General features: G+C 35.3%; 2 protein-coding genes across 5 annotated transcripts in view; one reads left to right on the top strand and one right to left on the bottom strand.

The window, feature by feature from the left end:
- Nucleotides 1-8,260, top strand: part of LOC114283072 (RAD3-like DNA-binding helicase protein) — a 29,432-nt gene extending 21,172 nt beyond the window's left edge. For 2 of the 4 annotated variants that reach the window (XM_028225906.2, XM_028225903.2), the window contains exons 19-28: nucleotides 2,206-2,250; nucleotides 2,589-2,617; nucleotides 2,737-2,858; nucleotides 3,566-3,613; nucleotides 4,724-4,848; nucleotides 4,940-5,283; nucleotides 5,959-6,841; nucleotides 6,971-7,027; nucleotides 7,449-7,568; nucleotides 7,648-7,921. In XM_028225906.2, the coding sequence (XP_028081707.2) occupies nucleotides 2,206-2,250; nucleotides 2,589-2,617; nucleotides 2,737-2,858; nucleotides 3,566-3,613; nucleotides 4,724-4,848; nucleotides 4,940-5,283; nucleotides 5,959-6,841; nucleotides 6,971-7,027; nucleotides 7,449-7,568; nucleotides 7,648-7,695 (1,821 nt within the window). In that variant the 3' untranslated portion in view covers nucleotides 7,696-7,921. Of the gene's footprint in view, nucleotides 1-2,205; nucleotides 2,251-2,588; nucleotides 2,618-2,736; nucleotides 2,859-3,565; nucleotides 3,614-4,723; nucleotides 4,849-4,939; nucleotides 5,284-5,958; nucleotides 6,842-6,970; nucleotides 7,028-7,448; nucleotides 7,569-7,647 lie in introns of all 4 variants that reach the window. The other 2 variants (XM_028225904.2, XM_028225905.2) reach the window with 2 other exon arrangements.
- A 1,021-nt stretch (nucleotides 8,261-9,281) lies between these two features.
- On the bottom strand, nucleotides 9,282-12,058 carry LOC114283073 (WUSCHEL-related homeobox 8). Its single transcript, XM_028225907.2, has 3 exons — nucleotides 11,642-12,058; nucleotides 9,901-10,422; nucleotides 9,282-9,762 (listed from the first exon to the last, which is right to left on the bottom strand). Exons 1-3 carry the CDS (start codon nucleotides 11,889-11,891, stop codon nucleotides 9,677-9,679), a joined length of 858 nt encoding a protein of 285 aa, XP_028081708.2. The 5' UTR covers nucleotides 11,892-12,058; the 3' UTR covers nucleotides 9,282-9,676.
- Nucleotides 12,059-13,976: the final 1,918 nt, after the last annotated feature.

The following is a 13,976-nucleotide window of genomic DNA, read 5'->3' as shown; positions in this document are numbered from 1 at the left end:
GAGTCAGTTCTTATTGCTGATTTTCTTCTCAACCGTATGCTTATTTCCTTTCTTTCTGGTCGGTCTCTTTATGAGATTTTGTTTTCTCAACTTCTTAATTATTCTCTCCTTCGTGTGTTTGGGTATATTTGTTTTGTTTTTTCTTTCCTGTAAAGATAGGACCAAACCTAGTGCCTGGTCTGTCCTACGTGTCTTTTTGGGTTATAGTTTCCTTCAGAAAGGTTATCGTTGTTATGACCCTGTTTCTCGTTGCCTTTATGTCTCCGCCATGTTACCTTTCTTGAACGTCTACCTTACTTTTAGTTTCCTCCTCTCACTGCCCCAATTTTCAAAAAGGGTTTGGTTCATGTTGATTCGTTTCTTTCTGAGGCCTTGTCTGATGAGTACATCTCCACAGTTTCTGCTGAGTTTGTTCTATCTTCTCCTCTTGCTTCACTTTTGGCTGCTTTTCCTTATTCGGTTTCTTCTCCTCCTTTGTCAGTTTATTCTTGTCACTAGGCTTCTTCTCCATCGGTTGTCTCTGCCCTTGCTGTTGATCCTCCTGCATCTGACGACTTAGATTCTGTTGCATACCGATATTTTACTCGAGCGTGTCATCCTCCAAACATGTTGGGTAGGTCTAATACATGTTTTTCTACTTTCTATCGTGTTTTTTTGTCTGTTATTCACTCTTTTTCAGAACCTTAGTCTTATAAGGAGGCTTGTCAGGATTCTTATTAGGTTCAAGCTATCGAGGATGAGTTGCCTACTTTACAGAACACTAGTATTTGGAAGTTGGTTCCTTTGCCTGCTGGTAGGAATCTAGTTGGTTGCAAAGGGGTTTACAAAGTCAAGACTCATTTTGATGGTTTTCTTGAGCGTTACAAAACTCGTTTGGTTGCCAAAGGTTTCTCACAGCAGTATGGTATTGATTATGAGGAAACCTTTGCTCCTGTTGCCAAGATGACTATTGTCTGTATTTTGATCTTTGTCGCTGTTGTTCGTTCTTGGCCTCTTTATTAGATGGATGTTAAGAATGTTTTTCTTAATGGCCATCTCACTGAGGAGGTTTACATGCGTATCGCCTTCGGCTCTGTATGGTCTGAAGTAGTCTCCTTGTGCTTGGTATGATCATTTTCAAACTGCTGTTATTAAACGTGGGTTTCATCCTTATGCCCAGGACTCTGTTTTATTTCTTCTCCACACCCCTGTTGGATTTTAAAAATAAAAAAAATAAAAAAAGTATTCAAATAAACATTTTCTTATCTCTCTTTTGTAAGGAATGGCTAGAGTGGATGGAGCACTTCAAAATTGATCATATAGATCTGCATGGGCTGGATTGGATTCTGTAGCAGTATAAAGGAGATGCCCTGGTCGTGGTGAGCCAGCATAGGTGAATAGGCTTATACTCTTCCTGTCAGGAGTTAGCTACTATGAGTGAGCATAGTTGTTCGTCAAGAGTAGTGAAGGTTTGCTTGTTGGACAACCTAAACTCATAAATGAACATTATGGCAGACTAATTTGGTCCAAGTTGAGTTTCCAAAAGGACAATAGGAAGTCTAAAAGTGTGTATTAAGGCTGAATGAATTTATATGTTTGCCTTGAACTTAATTGAGGAATTGAGAATATGGCTTTACATAGAGTTGCCAGAAACCAGGAATCCATGTAGAACTGAAGTAATTCGGATTAAATTTTGTTGTGTATTAAGGTGCATGGAGTTTCAATATGATTGTCCAGTGACAGGATATTGATTTGCATGAGTTAAGCAGTTTGCTGCAGCTGCAGATTTTGTGATCATTTCTGAAGGACAATGCTGACATTTGCTGGATAAACTTTGGTTCAAGGGGCAGAACAATTTGATTTGATTTTATATTTCTTTTAAATCTTACTAATTGTATCTCAAAAGTCATAAAAAGCTTGTGAAATTCATAATTCCATTGTCAATACTACAGTACATTTTATAGTCCGCTTAACCACTGATAAGTGCACATGAAAGCTGTCTTGGAAGCTAAATTGTGATGCCTTACTATTTTAGGCACTTGTCCTGTGCATCCTATATGAAATTCTTTCCAGATCGTCATATTTGGGTGTGCAGCCATCTTCTCATAACTTATGTTTCTTGCATACCAATATTTCAATACGATATATGTAAGCCTTTCACAGACCAGCTTAATGTGAATTCATAGGTTGGCTTTGTTTTTATATCTGTACTTCAAATTTGTGCAGGTTTCAGAAGGAATTGATTTCTCTGATGAAAATGCTAGAGTGGTTGTATCCTTTTATGCCTTCATTTAAGTTTATCTAGCACTTCAATTCATAGAACATCTCAGACCAAAAGAGATAATGTATCTGCTTTATAAACGGATCAGACTGTGTTTAGTGGATTTTTACTAATGAGAGCCAATCCTAGGGATAGGAATCTTGTTGTGTTGGTTGTGTTAGTGTTATGTCATCTCAGGTTCATGTCAAAATCCCCTCAACACTAGTGTTTTAGTGAACAGCTATTCCTTGTTTACATCTCAAAACTTTATTCAACTGGAAACGTGCTTATTTTTGGCACTTATTTAGATGATTGTTGACTATCATGTGTTATTTCTTAACTTTGTCAGATAATTGTGGGCATTCCCTTTCCAAACATGCAAGTGTTCTCACCTTTTCTTTCATTTTCTCATATCCTTGTTTATTTATTTATTAATTTGAACTAGTATCCTATATGACGTGTTTGTACATGCTGACCTGATTCAATTTTATTATCAGAAATGATATTCAAGTTGCTCAAAAGAAGAAATATAATGACACATATAAATCATCTAGAAACCTTCTAAGTGGGAACGAGTGGTACTGTCATCAAGCCTTTCGAGCTCTCAACCAAGCTGCAGGTATACTCACTCCAAGCTAAGTATTTGATCTGTGTAGTTTATTAAATTTCAATCCCTGACTACGCTAGTTAACGGAGACTATTTAGAAGTGCTGCCCCCATTGGTCTTCTTCTTCTTAGTAAGATTATGTAGGTTGAGTGGCAAGGGTTATGATGATATGTTTAGTTAATCTCTGTACTTGGGCTGTTATTTCTGTTTCATTGCAAGTTCTATTTGATTCTTGCTATATAAAGTTTGGTCCATGTTCAATTTTAAGCCAATGCATTTTGGATGATCCCAACTAATAAGTAGTTTTGCCAAAGAGCCCCTTAATTTGACCTAAGGTTCCTTTTTAGTTGTTGCCAAAGTCCCTAACTAGTTTGTCCTGACAGCTATTTTAGTTGTTTCCCACACAAGGGCAATCAACTACTAGTTTTTTTTTTTTTTTTTTGCAAAGCATGGCTGCGTTAGGCCTACTTTTTAGCCCAAGCTAGACCAGAAGGCAGGTTTGGAATTTGAGCCTAAGCCAAGTTATAGAAAGGTGTGTAACATTGCACACATATCCTTTTCTTTTCTGTCCATAAATATTTGTGGCCATGCCAATTCTTGTTGTCTCACAAAATTTCTGATTACTATGTTGTGTGAGGAATACCGTCAATATGATGAGTTTTAGCATTAGACAGTGGTGATGTATTTAACAATGTTACTTGCTGCCTTGTTTTTTGTAGGCCGTTGTATACGACATAGGTTTGATTATGGAGCCATCATCTTACTAGGTATACTATTTTCTCTAGTTCATCGATTTTTAATATCAGTTCTATTATACTTTTGTATAATAGGGATATTGATGTCATCGTATTAAATTTTTTTTTTTTTTTGGGATCACGGTTATCAATTCCATCCCTTTTTGGAATGTTTTGTCTGCAGTTTTCTATCTTGTATGAAAGTGGTTGAGCTTTTGTTTAGTACTGCATTGGGTTAGCTGATTTTCTGGTACTTAGCCCGTTCCCTGTCATGGGCATTAAGCTGAAAGAAACTGCTTAAGCCAACTGAAAAGCAGAACTGAAAGACCTATTTCATTGTTTTGGACAGATGACGTTGGTCCACAAAACCATTGTCCCACCCAATCCACTTTTCCCTCATCAACCAGGAACAGGAAGAGGTTGCAGAAGATTCCAATTAGAACAGAAAGAACATGATTTCTATATAATTGATTCACAAATTTAGAGGAAAGCCTTGTACAAAATAAGCTTTGGGCCATTTGGTTTAATCCTTAAGGTTGATTACTTGATTTATGGTTCAGTTATTCAAATAAATATGTTTTAATATTTGTTCTTATATTTTGAAGTTTCATTAGACAATAAAGAAATACAGAAATATAAGGTTCTCTACTCATAAAGAATAAGACTTTCCCCCAAGAAAAGGACAGGGAATGATATGGTTTTACATATGGGATTTGACTAGCATTTTGTACAATATTCAAATGTCAACTATAGTCCTCATCTCTCTCATTGTTGGATCATTGGATATGCTGTAGACGTGTAGTTGGTTTTACAAGGCCTGAAAAGGAATTCTTGTTACAGTAGACCCCTGACTGCATAAGCTAGTTGGTTTTCTTTTAACCGTTAACAAATTTTGAAAATAAAGTTTTTGTTAACTTCTGTCTTGATCTCACTTTACCCCTCCCACTTGTTTGTACTGATTTAGGAGATCATTTTTTCTTCTTTTTAAATGTAAACCAATTTATTTAGAAGTTCCCGTAAAACATTACTAGTTTTTTTTAGTTACTAACATTACTTGTAACATTGTCTTCCTACATTGTAAACCTGCCCTTTTATCTAGTATGGTATTGTTGACACTGCTTTTATCTATTTATTTGCAAACAGATGAGCGTTTTCGTGAAGAAAGGAACATAACATACATTTCAAAGTGGCTAAGGAAATCCATTAGACGGTATGACAGCTTCGATAAGTCACTTGAGGAATTAAAATCATTTTTCAGAGATGTAAAGGTACCTCATAGATCTTTTTTTATAAAACTTCATTATTAAGTCAGTGGATGACAAACATCAACCAAGATTTTTTTAATATAAACTGATGCAGGAACGGGTTGGCAAGGAGGATGTTAATATTGCACAGAATTCTGATGTTAATGTGGACGATATCTCTGCTATGAACCAGGGAAAATGGTTCACAAGAAAAAAAAATCAGAAAGTGAACAAAACTAGTAAGTGTGGATCAAAATTAGTTTCAAACAGCATGATGTCAATGGAAAAAACTGCCAGGTTATGCCATTCTCCAACTTTTGCTCCAAAGTATGATGCCACATTAATCCAATCAGAATCTGAAGACTGTGTAGAAGTTCAAACATTGCTGCCAGATGAAAAAAATATTCGCAGTTCCAGAGAATATGTTGACCTAGAATGCAGTTTCCAGAACAACTTCAGGTGAATGTTGAGCCCCTTATTGCGCATTAATTTTCAAATTTGTTCTGAACAGTTAGAAGTTTCCTCTGGTCTTGAGGTTATTGTTTCTAGCTGTCTGCTTCCCCTTTGGGAAGTTTCTCAGATCACCTTGCCGAGTCCTGCTTGCAGTTTAAGGTTTTCAATTGAAGTAGTGAGACCAATTAATTAGAGCGTTAGTTGTACTTTGCTTTGGCAAAAATCAGAATTGCTCTGGCAATAGCAGCAGCCTCTGAAGTGTTTTCTTTACCGAAGACATCTCTGTTTTTTTTTCTCTTCGTACATATTGAATTTGGAGTTCTTATATACATTCTACTGAGGAATCTGTTTTAGTACGTGATTTGGTTAATTAGAAATGGAGAAAGCAGAAAAAATCTCTTATTATATTTTCCCCAGTTTTGTTCTTCACCTATTTTTGCTTTTCTTTGTTGATTTGCTTGCAAGTTTCTAAACCAAACCAAACCAAACTAAGCCATGTGTTCCAATCAAGTGGGTTGGGCTACATGAATGAATCCTTCTTTGACATATTGCTCTATCAAGGGCTAGTTGAATTTATCTTATTTATTATTTTTTTACGGGAAAAGGTTCTGTTCTTTGTTTGATATACTTGGTTAACCATCTCTTCAACTCTGTTACAAGGTGAATTCTATTTCTATGCAGGTGCTCTGGGGCTTTATCAATGGCATTTTCCCCTGACGATGAAGTATCCATTGTCAAGGAAACCCCTAGTATGGATGCCAGTCTCGCTCTAACTAGTTCAGGATCCTTCCTCAATGATGAAGACTCTAGTTCAACAATAATTCAGGTCCCTACTGAGTTTCCGGACCAGTTATTATTACATTCCACATCCCCATCAAATTCAAATGCAGGTCCTGCTAAATCCTATTGTTCATTGGTGGTCACTCCCCAAAAAAATGTCAATGCAGATACAGAATCTGTCTTGAATTTGAGTGTCAATTCTCATACCCAGAAAAAGAGAAAGCCTTTATTGCGGTCAACATTAATTAACCTTACCCAACCGGGAGAATTCGATGCTCCTGCTCCCAGAAGTCTGGGACATGTTAGTTTTATGGCAAGTTCCACAACAAATAAAGATGCAAATAATAGAACTGAATTTGGTTTGGAGACTAGCCGTCCTCAAAACGAATTCATGATGTCTTCAAGTCATGTTATGGACAAGAGACTGCAAATTCTTTGCTCACTCTGCAGGAATCCATTGGGCCTTCCTGAGAACCATTTATATGTTAGTTGCTCCATAACATCCTCATCAAAAGTCCAATTGACGACTCTTTTGAAAAAAAGGTCTGGAAATCCTGCTGAGAATACATCGACCAGTGTTCCTGTTGCGATATCTGATATATCATCAGTTGATCAGCGGCTCTGTAATAGAGCTTATGAGGGTGCTACAGGACAGGGAATTTGGTGTAGAGAAGATGGATGTGTATTCAATACTGTGTTCTGCCCCTTCTGCAGTAACCCTAGCAATTGTCTTGGTGTACAGGTCATGGCAACTGATGCATCAAATGTTCAATTACTTAACAAGGTGTGGCTTATTCTAGCAATTTACTTTTCAAATCAAGTGTGCTTTATCTTCCTGGGCCGTGGCTGGTTGTGCTCTGGCAATTTTTTTCTTACTGATAAACTCTTTCCTGACTACTTGCTTCATGTGCAGATATTGTTTTATCTTGATCGTTTGGAAATAAAGAATCTTGAAGCATCAAAGGAAAAGGTAAATTTGTTACTCTTTTGTTGTTGAGGGGTTGCAACAACAGTATCATGTAAAAGTAAAAAACTAAGAGATGCTGAGCAATTGGCAGCAAACTATTTGAAAAACAGTGCATTTCGTTTCACATTGAAGGACTCACAAGATTATTGTAGGAAAGAGTTACTAAAATTTAAATCAAATTTTCTTGTGCAATTCTTATATGAAAATCATTCTCTTTAATGGAAATGGTAAAGGAGTTCCCCTGTAAAGAGAAGATTTTGGATCTACTTTCATGTTGGCATTATCTGTTCTTGTAAACCAGTTTACGTAGACCATTCAGGTTGTGTTTAGGAATTTGTAGAGCTTGTAATTTAATCAGGGATTTGAGGTGTAATTTACATGCTTTTCTTAAAAGACGAACTAACATTTGTGAACTCAATTGTAGGATTTATCACCAGTTCGTGGCTCAAGTGTAGGTAATTGTGCAGTTCCCATGTCAATTGAGAAATTCTCATACATCCCACCTCAGCAGAACTCTGAAGGTTGGAGGACTACAAAATCAAGGGTAAGGGTTTAAAACATCTTGAGCTCTAATTTTAAGGTTATCCATCTAGACCAAAGTAACAATTTGTTTATCAATCTAGCAGATGCGATTGCCAAAGAAAGGGCTGCTTCCTACCACAGGGGACTGAGGTTGAACCTAGAAAAGATTGTGAGAGATTTATGGTTTTGTGTAATATAAAAGGATTATACAGGGCGCTTGCCATTATTAGTGCCATCAAAATGCTTGAAAGTTGGTGTGAGATAGAGATCTTTTCTGATGGGAGGTTTTTGAGAGGGAAGCATGCGTTGTAAATGACACTGGAGTAAGTTAAATTTTTTATGCCACCTTGACCTAATGGGTTATTTGACCTCGCAGTTTGCTGCCTTGCTTGACCTTGATTGTTGAAAGTTGAACTGGTTTGCTCCCAATCGTCTATGGGGTGCATTTCTTGTGATTTTCCCAGACCTGATGAGGTGTTAGTTGACCTTTCAGTTCAGCATAGCTTGCAGGCAGTTGACAGCTAGGAGAATGGCAGCATTCCAATTTGTTTGACACATGTGATATGTGCCAGGCTATTTTGTATTTCCAAAAATCAAAATTTGAGTTGGATGAATCCAAGTATTATTCATCTATTGTGACAATAGTATTGGCACTTATTTGGCCAAGATTTTCATTTGTTTATAAAAATAATAAAAATGCATCCCATTTCTAATACAAATTTGCATTTAGGTTGTATGGCTCGAGTCCGGGATAAGGAATTGGCTGTTGCTTGTGGTAAATGGAATGTCATTTGAACTTTAAGTCAATTTAGATGCTTACTTGGTATTATGTGTAGTGGATAGATCTTCAATTTCATCTTCCATTCCACGGTGCACTTTCTCTCTGTAACAAGCTTTGTTCTAGTCTTTAAGATATCAGTAAATGACATTCTAGTGATATTATATATAAATAGTATTTTCATGTATGTATGGTTAACACGAGCCCCAATTTGCACATATCATCATTTGTGGGCACAAAATCATGAAGTGCTGTCAATGTATGGAACATCTTTTCATATCCATTCTAGTTTTTTTATTTGATCTACTTTTTGACCTTAATGCCTCTTGTTTAAGATTTAGGTCCTTTTGTTTCAAAAGTACATGAAAAAAACAAAAAAAACCTGTTTTCGGTAATTAATTCATTTTCTTACGTGACAAAGATATGATTCAATATTTTCAACCAATATTGGATACTCAACTTGTTTGGTTTAGTTTTTGACTTTCTTTTTTTAAATTTATATTTTAGTGTTTTTGTTGTTTCTTAGAAAATTAGATGCGGTTAAAAGGTAAAATATTTGTGAAAAAAATTGAAGACAAGAAAACACAAAAAATGTTTTTTTTTTTTTTTTTTAATTTGTTCACAAACATTTCACATCTTTATATTGCATTCAAATTAGTTGCATTTTTTGTGAAAGCAAAACATCGGTTGACAAAAACTAAACCAAGGCTGAAAGCAAAATGTTCCTTTGAAAGATTGATTCACTAAAATTGGTACTAGAATCAAACAAGCTAGACTGCTAGTTTGATGACAGACAGCAAGAACGAGAATGGTTCTGGTGGAGATTAGTAGTGGCATTTATGGTCATGAACATGGACATGGAAGGCGTGGAGGAAACAAAAGCCACTCTCAGTCTGTCATATGAGAATAATTGAGAACATCCTCAATAAGATCTAAAACTAGACCAAAAAATACAAGTAATGAGAAACACAAATGACTTTGATGTTCACTTTAAGTTACTTCAATTCAATACATACAAACATAGATTCAACCAGGCCAACCATAGCATATTAGCAACACGCTTATACAATCGGGATGGAAAATTCAACAAGCACTATGAAGTGTCACAGTTACAAACTACTAGTATATTTCATTAAACTGTGAAATTCATTTTCATAGAAATTCACAGATTCTCAGCCCTAGCAAGTCTTGACAAATCGTAAACTTCAGAGTATGTAGATATTAATTGTGCTATCTATGGTTCGTATGTTCCCTAGTTAACTGACTTCTTAATATAGAGATATATGGTCCATTATCCTCAAGTTCAATAAGCTTCTGATCAATCCAAAGCAACAAAACAGCACCTGTGTGCATCACCCGATGATGTCATATCCTTCCCCGTGCTGATAAGGAGTAAAGCTCCCTGGAACTTCCATTTTACCAATAAACTGGTCCATTCCTGCACACAAAACAAGTAGTTTCAAGAACATTGCATTGTTTAGAGATCTCAAACATAAAATATGAACATGATCATATGTTTGTTAGCTTTACATTAGGATTTAGGATAAATAGAGAACCAAAGCAAGTGGATACATACTTGGAACACTCTCATACATAGCTAAATGACCCAAACTGCCAGATGATCTTAAATCACGATCCAATGGAAACATGGGCTCCCCTTTATTTGGCTGTGTATCCAAGCAAAGCATTTCAGCACTTAAGTCGGGACTTTGGACATATACATTTTCAGCCCTTGATGCTGAATTCTCATGGGATTGGATGTTTTCGGGTTTTGTCTTCTTTTCTTTAGGGGACTCGACTTCAGCCTCTGGCTCTGATTCTGCATTGTTTGATACCCTAATCAATTGCTTTCTTTTGCAACGAGCTCTCCTGTTTTGGAACCAATTACTAACATTTGTTTCAGAAATTTGTCCATGTTGTGACAGCTCGGCGGTTATCTCTTTAATCTTATGCTTGTCAGGGGTTCCATTGCCTTGGTCAAAGATACGCTCAAGAATTTGAAGCTGTGTAGGTGTTGGAGTCCAACGCTGCCTTGCAGTGATCTTGTGGCAAACAGATGTCATCAATGAATCACAGTATATGTTACCCAGTCTCATTCCTAGCAGGAAAAGGATGGGATTGGCGTTAGAGGCAAAGGAGAGCCCCCAACATATTAATTAAACCTATTAACCACTTTCCTTGAAGAACTTCTAGTAGATTTAATTAGACAACCACCAAAAAGAAAAGGACAAGAAAGTAAGTACGTGGCAAAGGATGTGCAATTTCAATTACATAAGCACAAAGAAGATCACAATTGGGAAGTCAAGCATTTCAATTACACGAAGATGTATCCAACTGACAATAAAGATTTCAATTACATATGCAAAAAGAAGATCACAATTAGAAAGCCGAGCATTTCATTTACATCAACTACGTGCTATACAAAAAGCAGGCAGTTCTGGTTCTTGTGCACGAGAAGTTGCAAGTTTCATGTTTAATATACAGACATGGTGTTGAGAGGGCTTATGGTGGGTAGAATTGGAAGGCAGACCTTCTTCCTCTTGTAGCCCACGACGAAAAAAAGACGACAGTATTCAAGCTAACAGTTTAAGAGGCAACCTCATACTCCAGTAACAACGAATGTCAACGAACATGCAAGCCAGATAACTTGTAGTTGCACTTTCAAACCCAATGTAGTAGGCTTGTCAAAAAGATACAAAACAGGATCTAAGATCTCCCTCCCCTTTAACAAGGTATTTTAAGTACCAAAATTGGATATAATACAACAAGAATTGCTCTGTCTGAGCTAAAAACCCATACTTGTTACTGAAAAACATGTAACTATAGGGATTAATCCAATGTAAAATCCATACTTGTTATTAAATATCATATGAAATAGTAGGACTGGAACCCAGTTCTCCTCCGGGCCAAACTTCACTCCATTTAAACTAAAAATTGAGCTCTACATAGAAGCCAATATTTACTAAACAATAGGCTTTAAAACAGATCATCAAATTAAAGAATCGCATTGCAAAATCCAATTAGCAAAAAGAAACCCAGGAAGATCCCAATAATTTAATCTCATCAATTCCCACAAAACAAAAGTAGTGAGTATTGAAACACTTCAAAGAACACCCTTAAAGAGAGGGAGAAAAAAAAGAAAAAGAAAAAAGTAAGTGCACACCTGAACCCATTAATTACATTATGCAATTCAATGAATAACAACCAATACTACAACACTAACACAAAATTTAGTTCACCCACATAAGCAATTAGTAGAGAATGAAAATTGAAGAGAGAGAAACAGAGGGGAGAGAGAGAGAGAGAGAGAGAGGAACCAGCAAGGTCCTGTTGGGAAGTAATGGCCTTGTGCATCTCAACAAGTTGGTCGCAGATGGTGGCGTAGGCGGAGATCTGACGGCGTAAAAGCTCCATCTGCTCGTCGGTCATCACCTTCACGTACAACCCACCACCACCACAACCACCGTCATTCTGATAGTTTAATTGTTGTTGGTCATGCTTGTTCCACTCCATCATTCCTGGTAGGTCATCTGTCCCAGACACAACAACATTACTCACCATCGCCATGTTTGTAGATTGATAATCACACCAAGGAGTAAAACCCAAGCAACGATTATATATATATATATCGAGAGAGAGAGAGAGAGAGAGAGAGAGAGAGAGAGATGAGAATGAGGGAGAGAGAGAATGATGGATGGGTTAGGAGAGAGGGAGAGCATTTTTAAGGGTGCATTTTGGGTCGGGTTAACCCGAGTAATGTTAAAAAAGAATAAGTCATAATTAAAAAAATTATCATAATTGAAAATTGTATAGGATATAATTAAAGATTTTATGAGTCATAATTAAAAAATTAATCATAATTTTTTTAAAAATATAATTAAAATTATATATAATACAACCCTTTTAAAGGTATACATATTAAAAATTTCCTTACTTAAAATACTATATAATAAAAGTTCAATATTTTGATAGGTAAGCTTATTATTTCAAAAGTTCAACAACTTAAAATATTATATAATAAAAATATTATTTTTATTCAATATTTTGAAATGAGGGATAGAGAAGAAGATGGATTTTAATTGTTTGATTTAAGTCGTATAAATTGTAAAGTATATATATATATATATTATTTATTATAGATGAGGCTTTTTTCATTATTGATTTGGACTTGTGTTTACTTGGACTATACAAATTTAAAAAAAATTAAAACTAGGTAAATGAAATTAATAATTTGATAATAAAATAAAAAATAACAACTAAATAAAAGTAAAATTAATCCAATTCAAATTAACAACGCGAATAACACCAGCTTGAATTCTTTGAACAAATTTTGAACTGAATTAATTTTTTATTGATGTTTATCTTCAAAATATAATACTTAAAATATTGCTCCTCTCTCATAATGATTGTCTATGAATCATACTAAGGCCAAGTTTGGGAAGACTAAATAAGTACACTTTTTGAATTTTTTTTGTATTATGTGTAGAACAAGTAGAGAGGAGATGTTGATTGATGTGACCCAAAAAAGATAAAAAGATGAAATAAGTACACTTTTTTAGGTTAGCCAAACTTGACCTAATGTCATGCATCTATACCATTTTTTTAATTAACGTTGAGGAAGGGCAAGAATTTCAAGTAAATGCAACCTTTCTAGATTGTTTGATTGGAAAGCATTTTGGTTGTTTTAATGTGTATTTTGTTTTTTCGAGTACTTTTCTTAGGCCAAAAATCCCGACATGCCATGTGCTTGTGAGGGCTCTATGGTCAATCTCTTCTTGCCGAGTCAGAAAAATGGGGCTGTGTGTGGACTCATTAAAGCAATGTGTCCATGGTCCATTAGCGGTTGATGTTGGATTAAAGGGAAATCATATTGTATAAAAAGTGTACATTGTATAATTTCATTTTCTTTTTGTTTATAAAGAATATAATTATTTTTGATTGGACTATCTTGTTGTGTCTTGTTGGGCTTATTATGACTTTCGCCCTTAAGATTCCATCTTTTTATTAGGTTGGATTCTTCAAATAAATTATTTATATAAAAAATTAATTTAATCAAATAACCTTAATCATATAATTAATTTATATTTATCTTTAAAATAATGAATAACTTATTTTTAAAATTATATTTATCATTTATATTTTAAATAACAATAAAATATCATAACATGGTTATAGTTGTTTGATCCATTTAAATTTTTACTTGAAAGTTTTGCCTAATCTTAGAAGTTGGATAGTCAGAAATCTAGGAATGAAAATCCTCCCGTGGTAGAAGGGTGTCGACTAGTCGGTTTACAAATGTCTCCATCACTCAAGTCTGTGTGTTGCCTGCGTTAGGATCCTCTACATGCACTTTCGGTGTCGACTAGTCAGTTTACAAATGTCTCCATCACTTAAGTCAGTGTGTTGCCTGTGTTAAGATCCTCTGCATGCACTTTCCCTTTTATCTCTCTATTTGTAATAGTAGAGATGCATCTTAGAATAATTAAATGGTTCAAATCTAGCTATTTAAAAAAAAAAAATTTGATATGGATCATTAAATCATCTTAAGATGCATCTCCACTATTGTAAGTCGAGAGGCAAGAAGAGAGTGCAAATAGAAGATCCTAATTCGTGTTGCCTATCTTGACAAATGAAATTCAATCATTCTACTTA

This window comes from Camellia sinensis, chromosome 3 (genome assembly GCF_055761805.1).
Source record: "Camellia sinensis isolate YWXY chromosome 3, ASM5576180v1, whole genome shotgun sequence".
Taxonomy (NCBI): Eukaryota; Viridiplantae; Streptophyta; class Magnoliopsida; order Ericales; family Theaceae; genus Camellia; species Camellia sinensis.
This window is presented reverse-complemented; position numbering and strand designations above follow the sequence as displayed.

Bases quoted from the DNA above. Each gene is read 5' to 3' on its own strand.
- LOC114283073 (XM_028225907.2), bottom strand. From the start codon at position 11,891: ATGGCGATGGTGAGTAATGTTGTTGTGTCTGGGACAGATGACCTACCA. The intron at 10,423-11,641 runs GTTCCTCTCTCT...TTTTCCTGCTAG, and splicing joins TTCCCAACAGGACCTTGCTG to GAATGAGACTGGGTAACATA. The intron at 9,763-9,900 runs GTATGTATCCAC...TTTTGTGTGCAG, and splicing joins TATGTATGAGAGTGTTCCAA to GAATGGACCAGTTTATTGGT.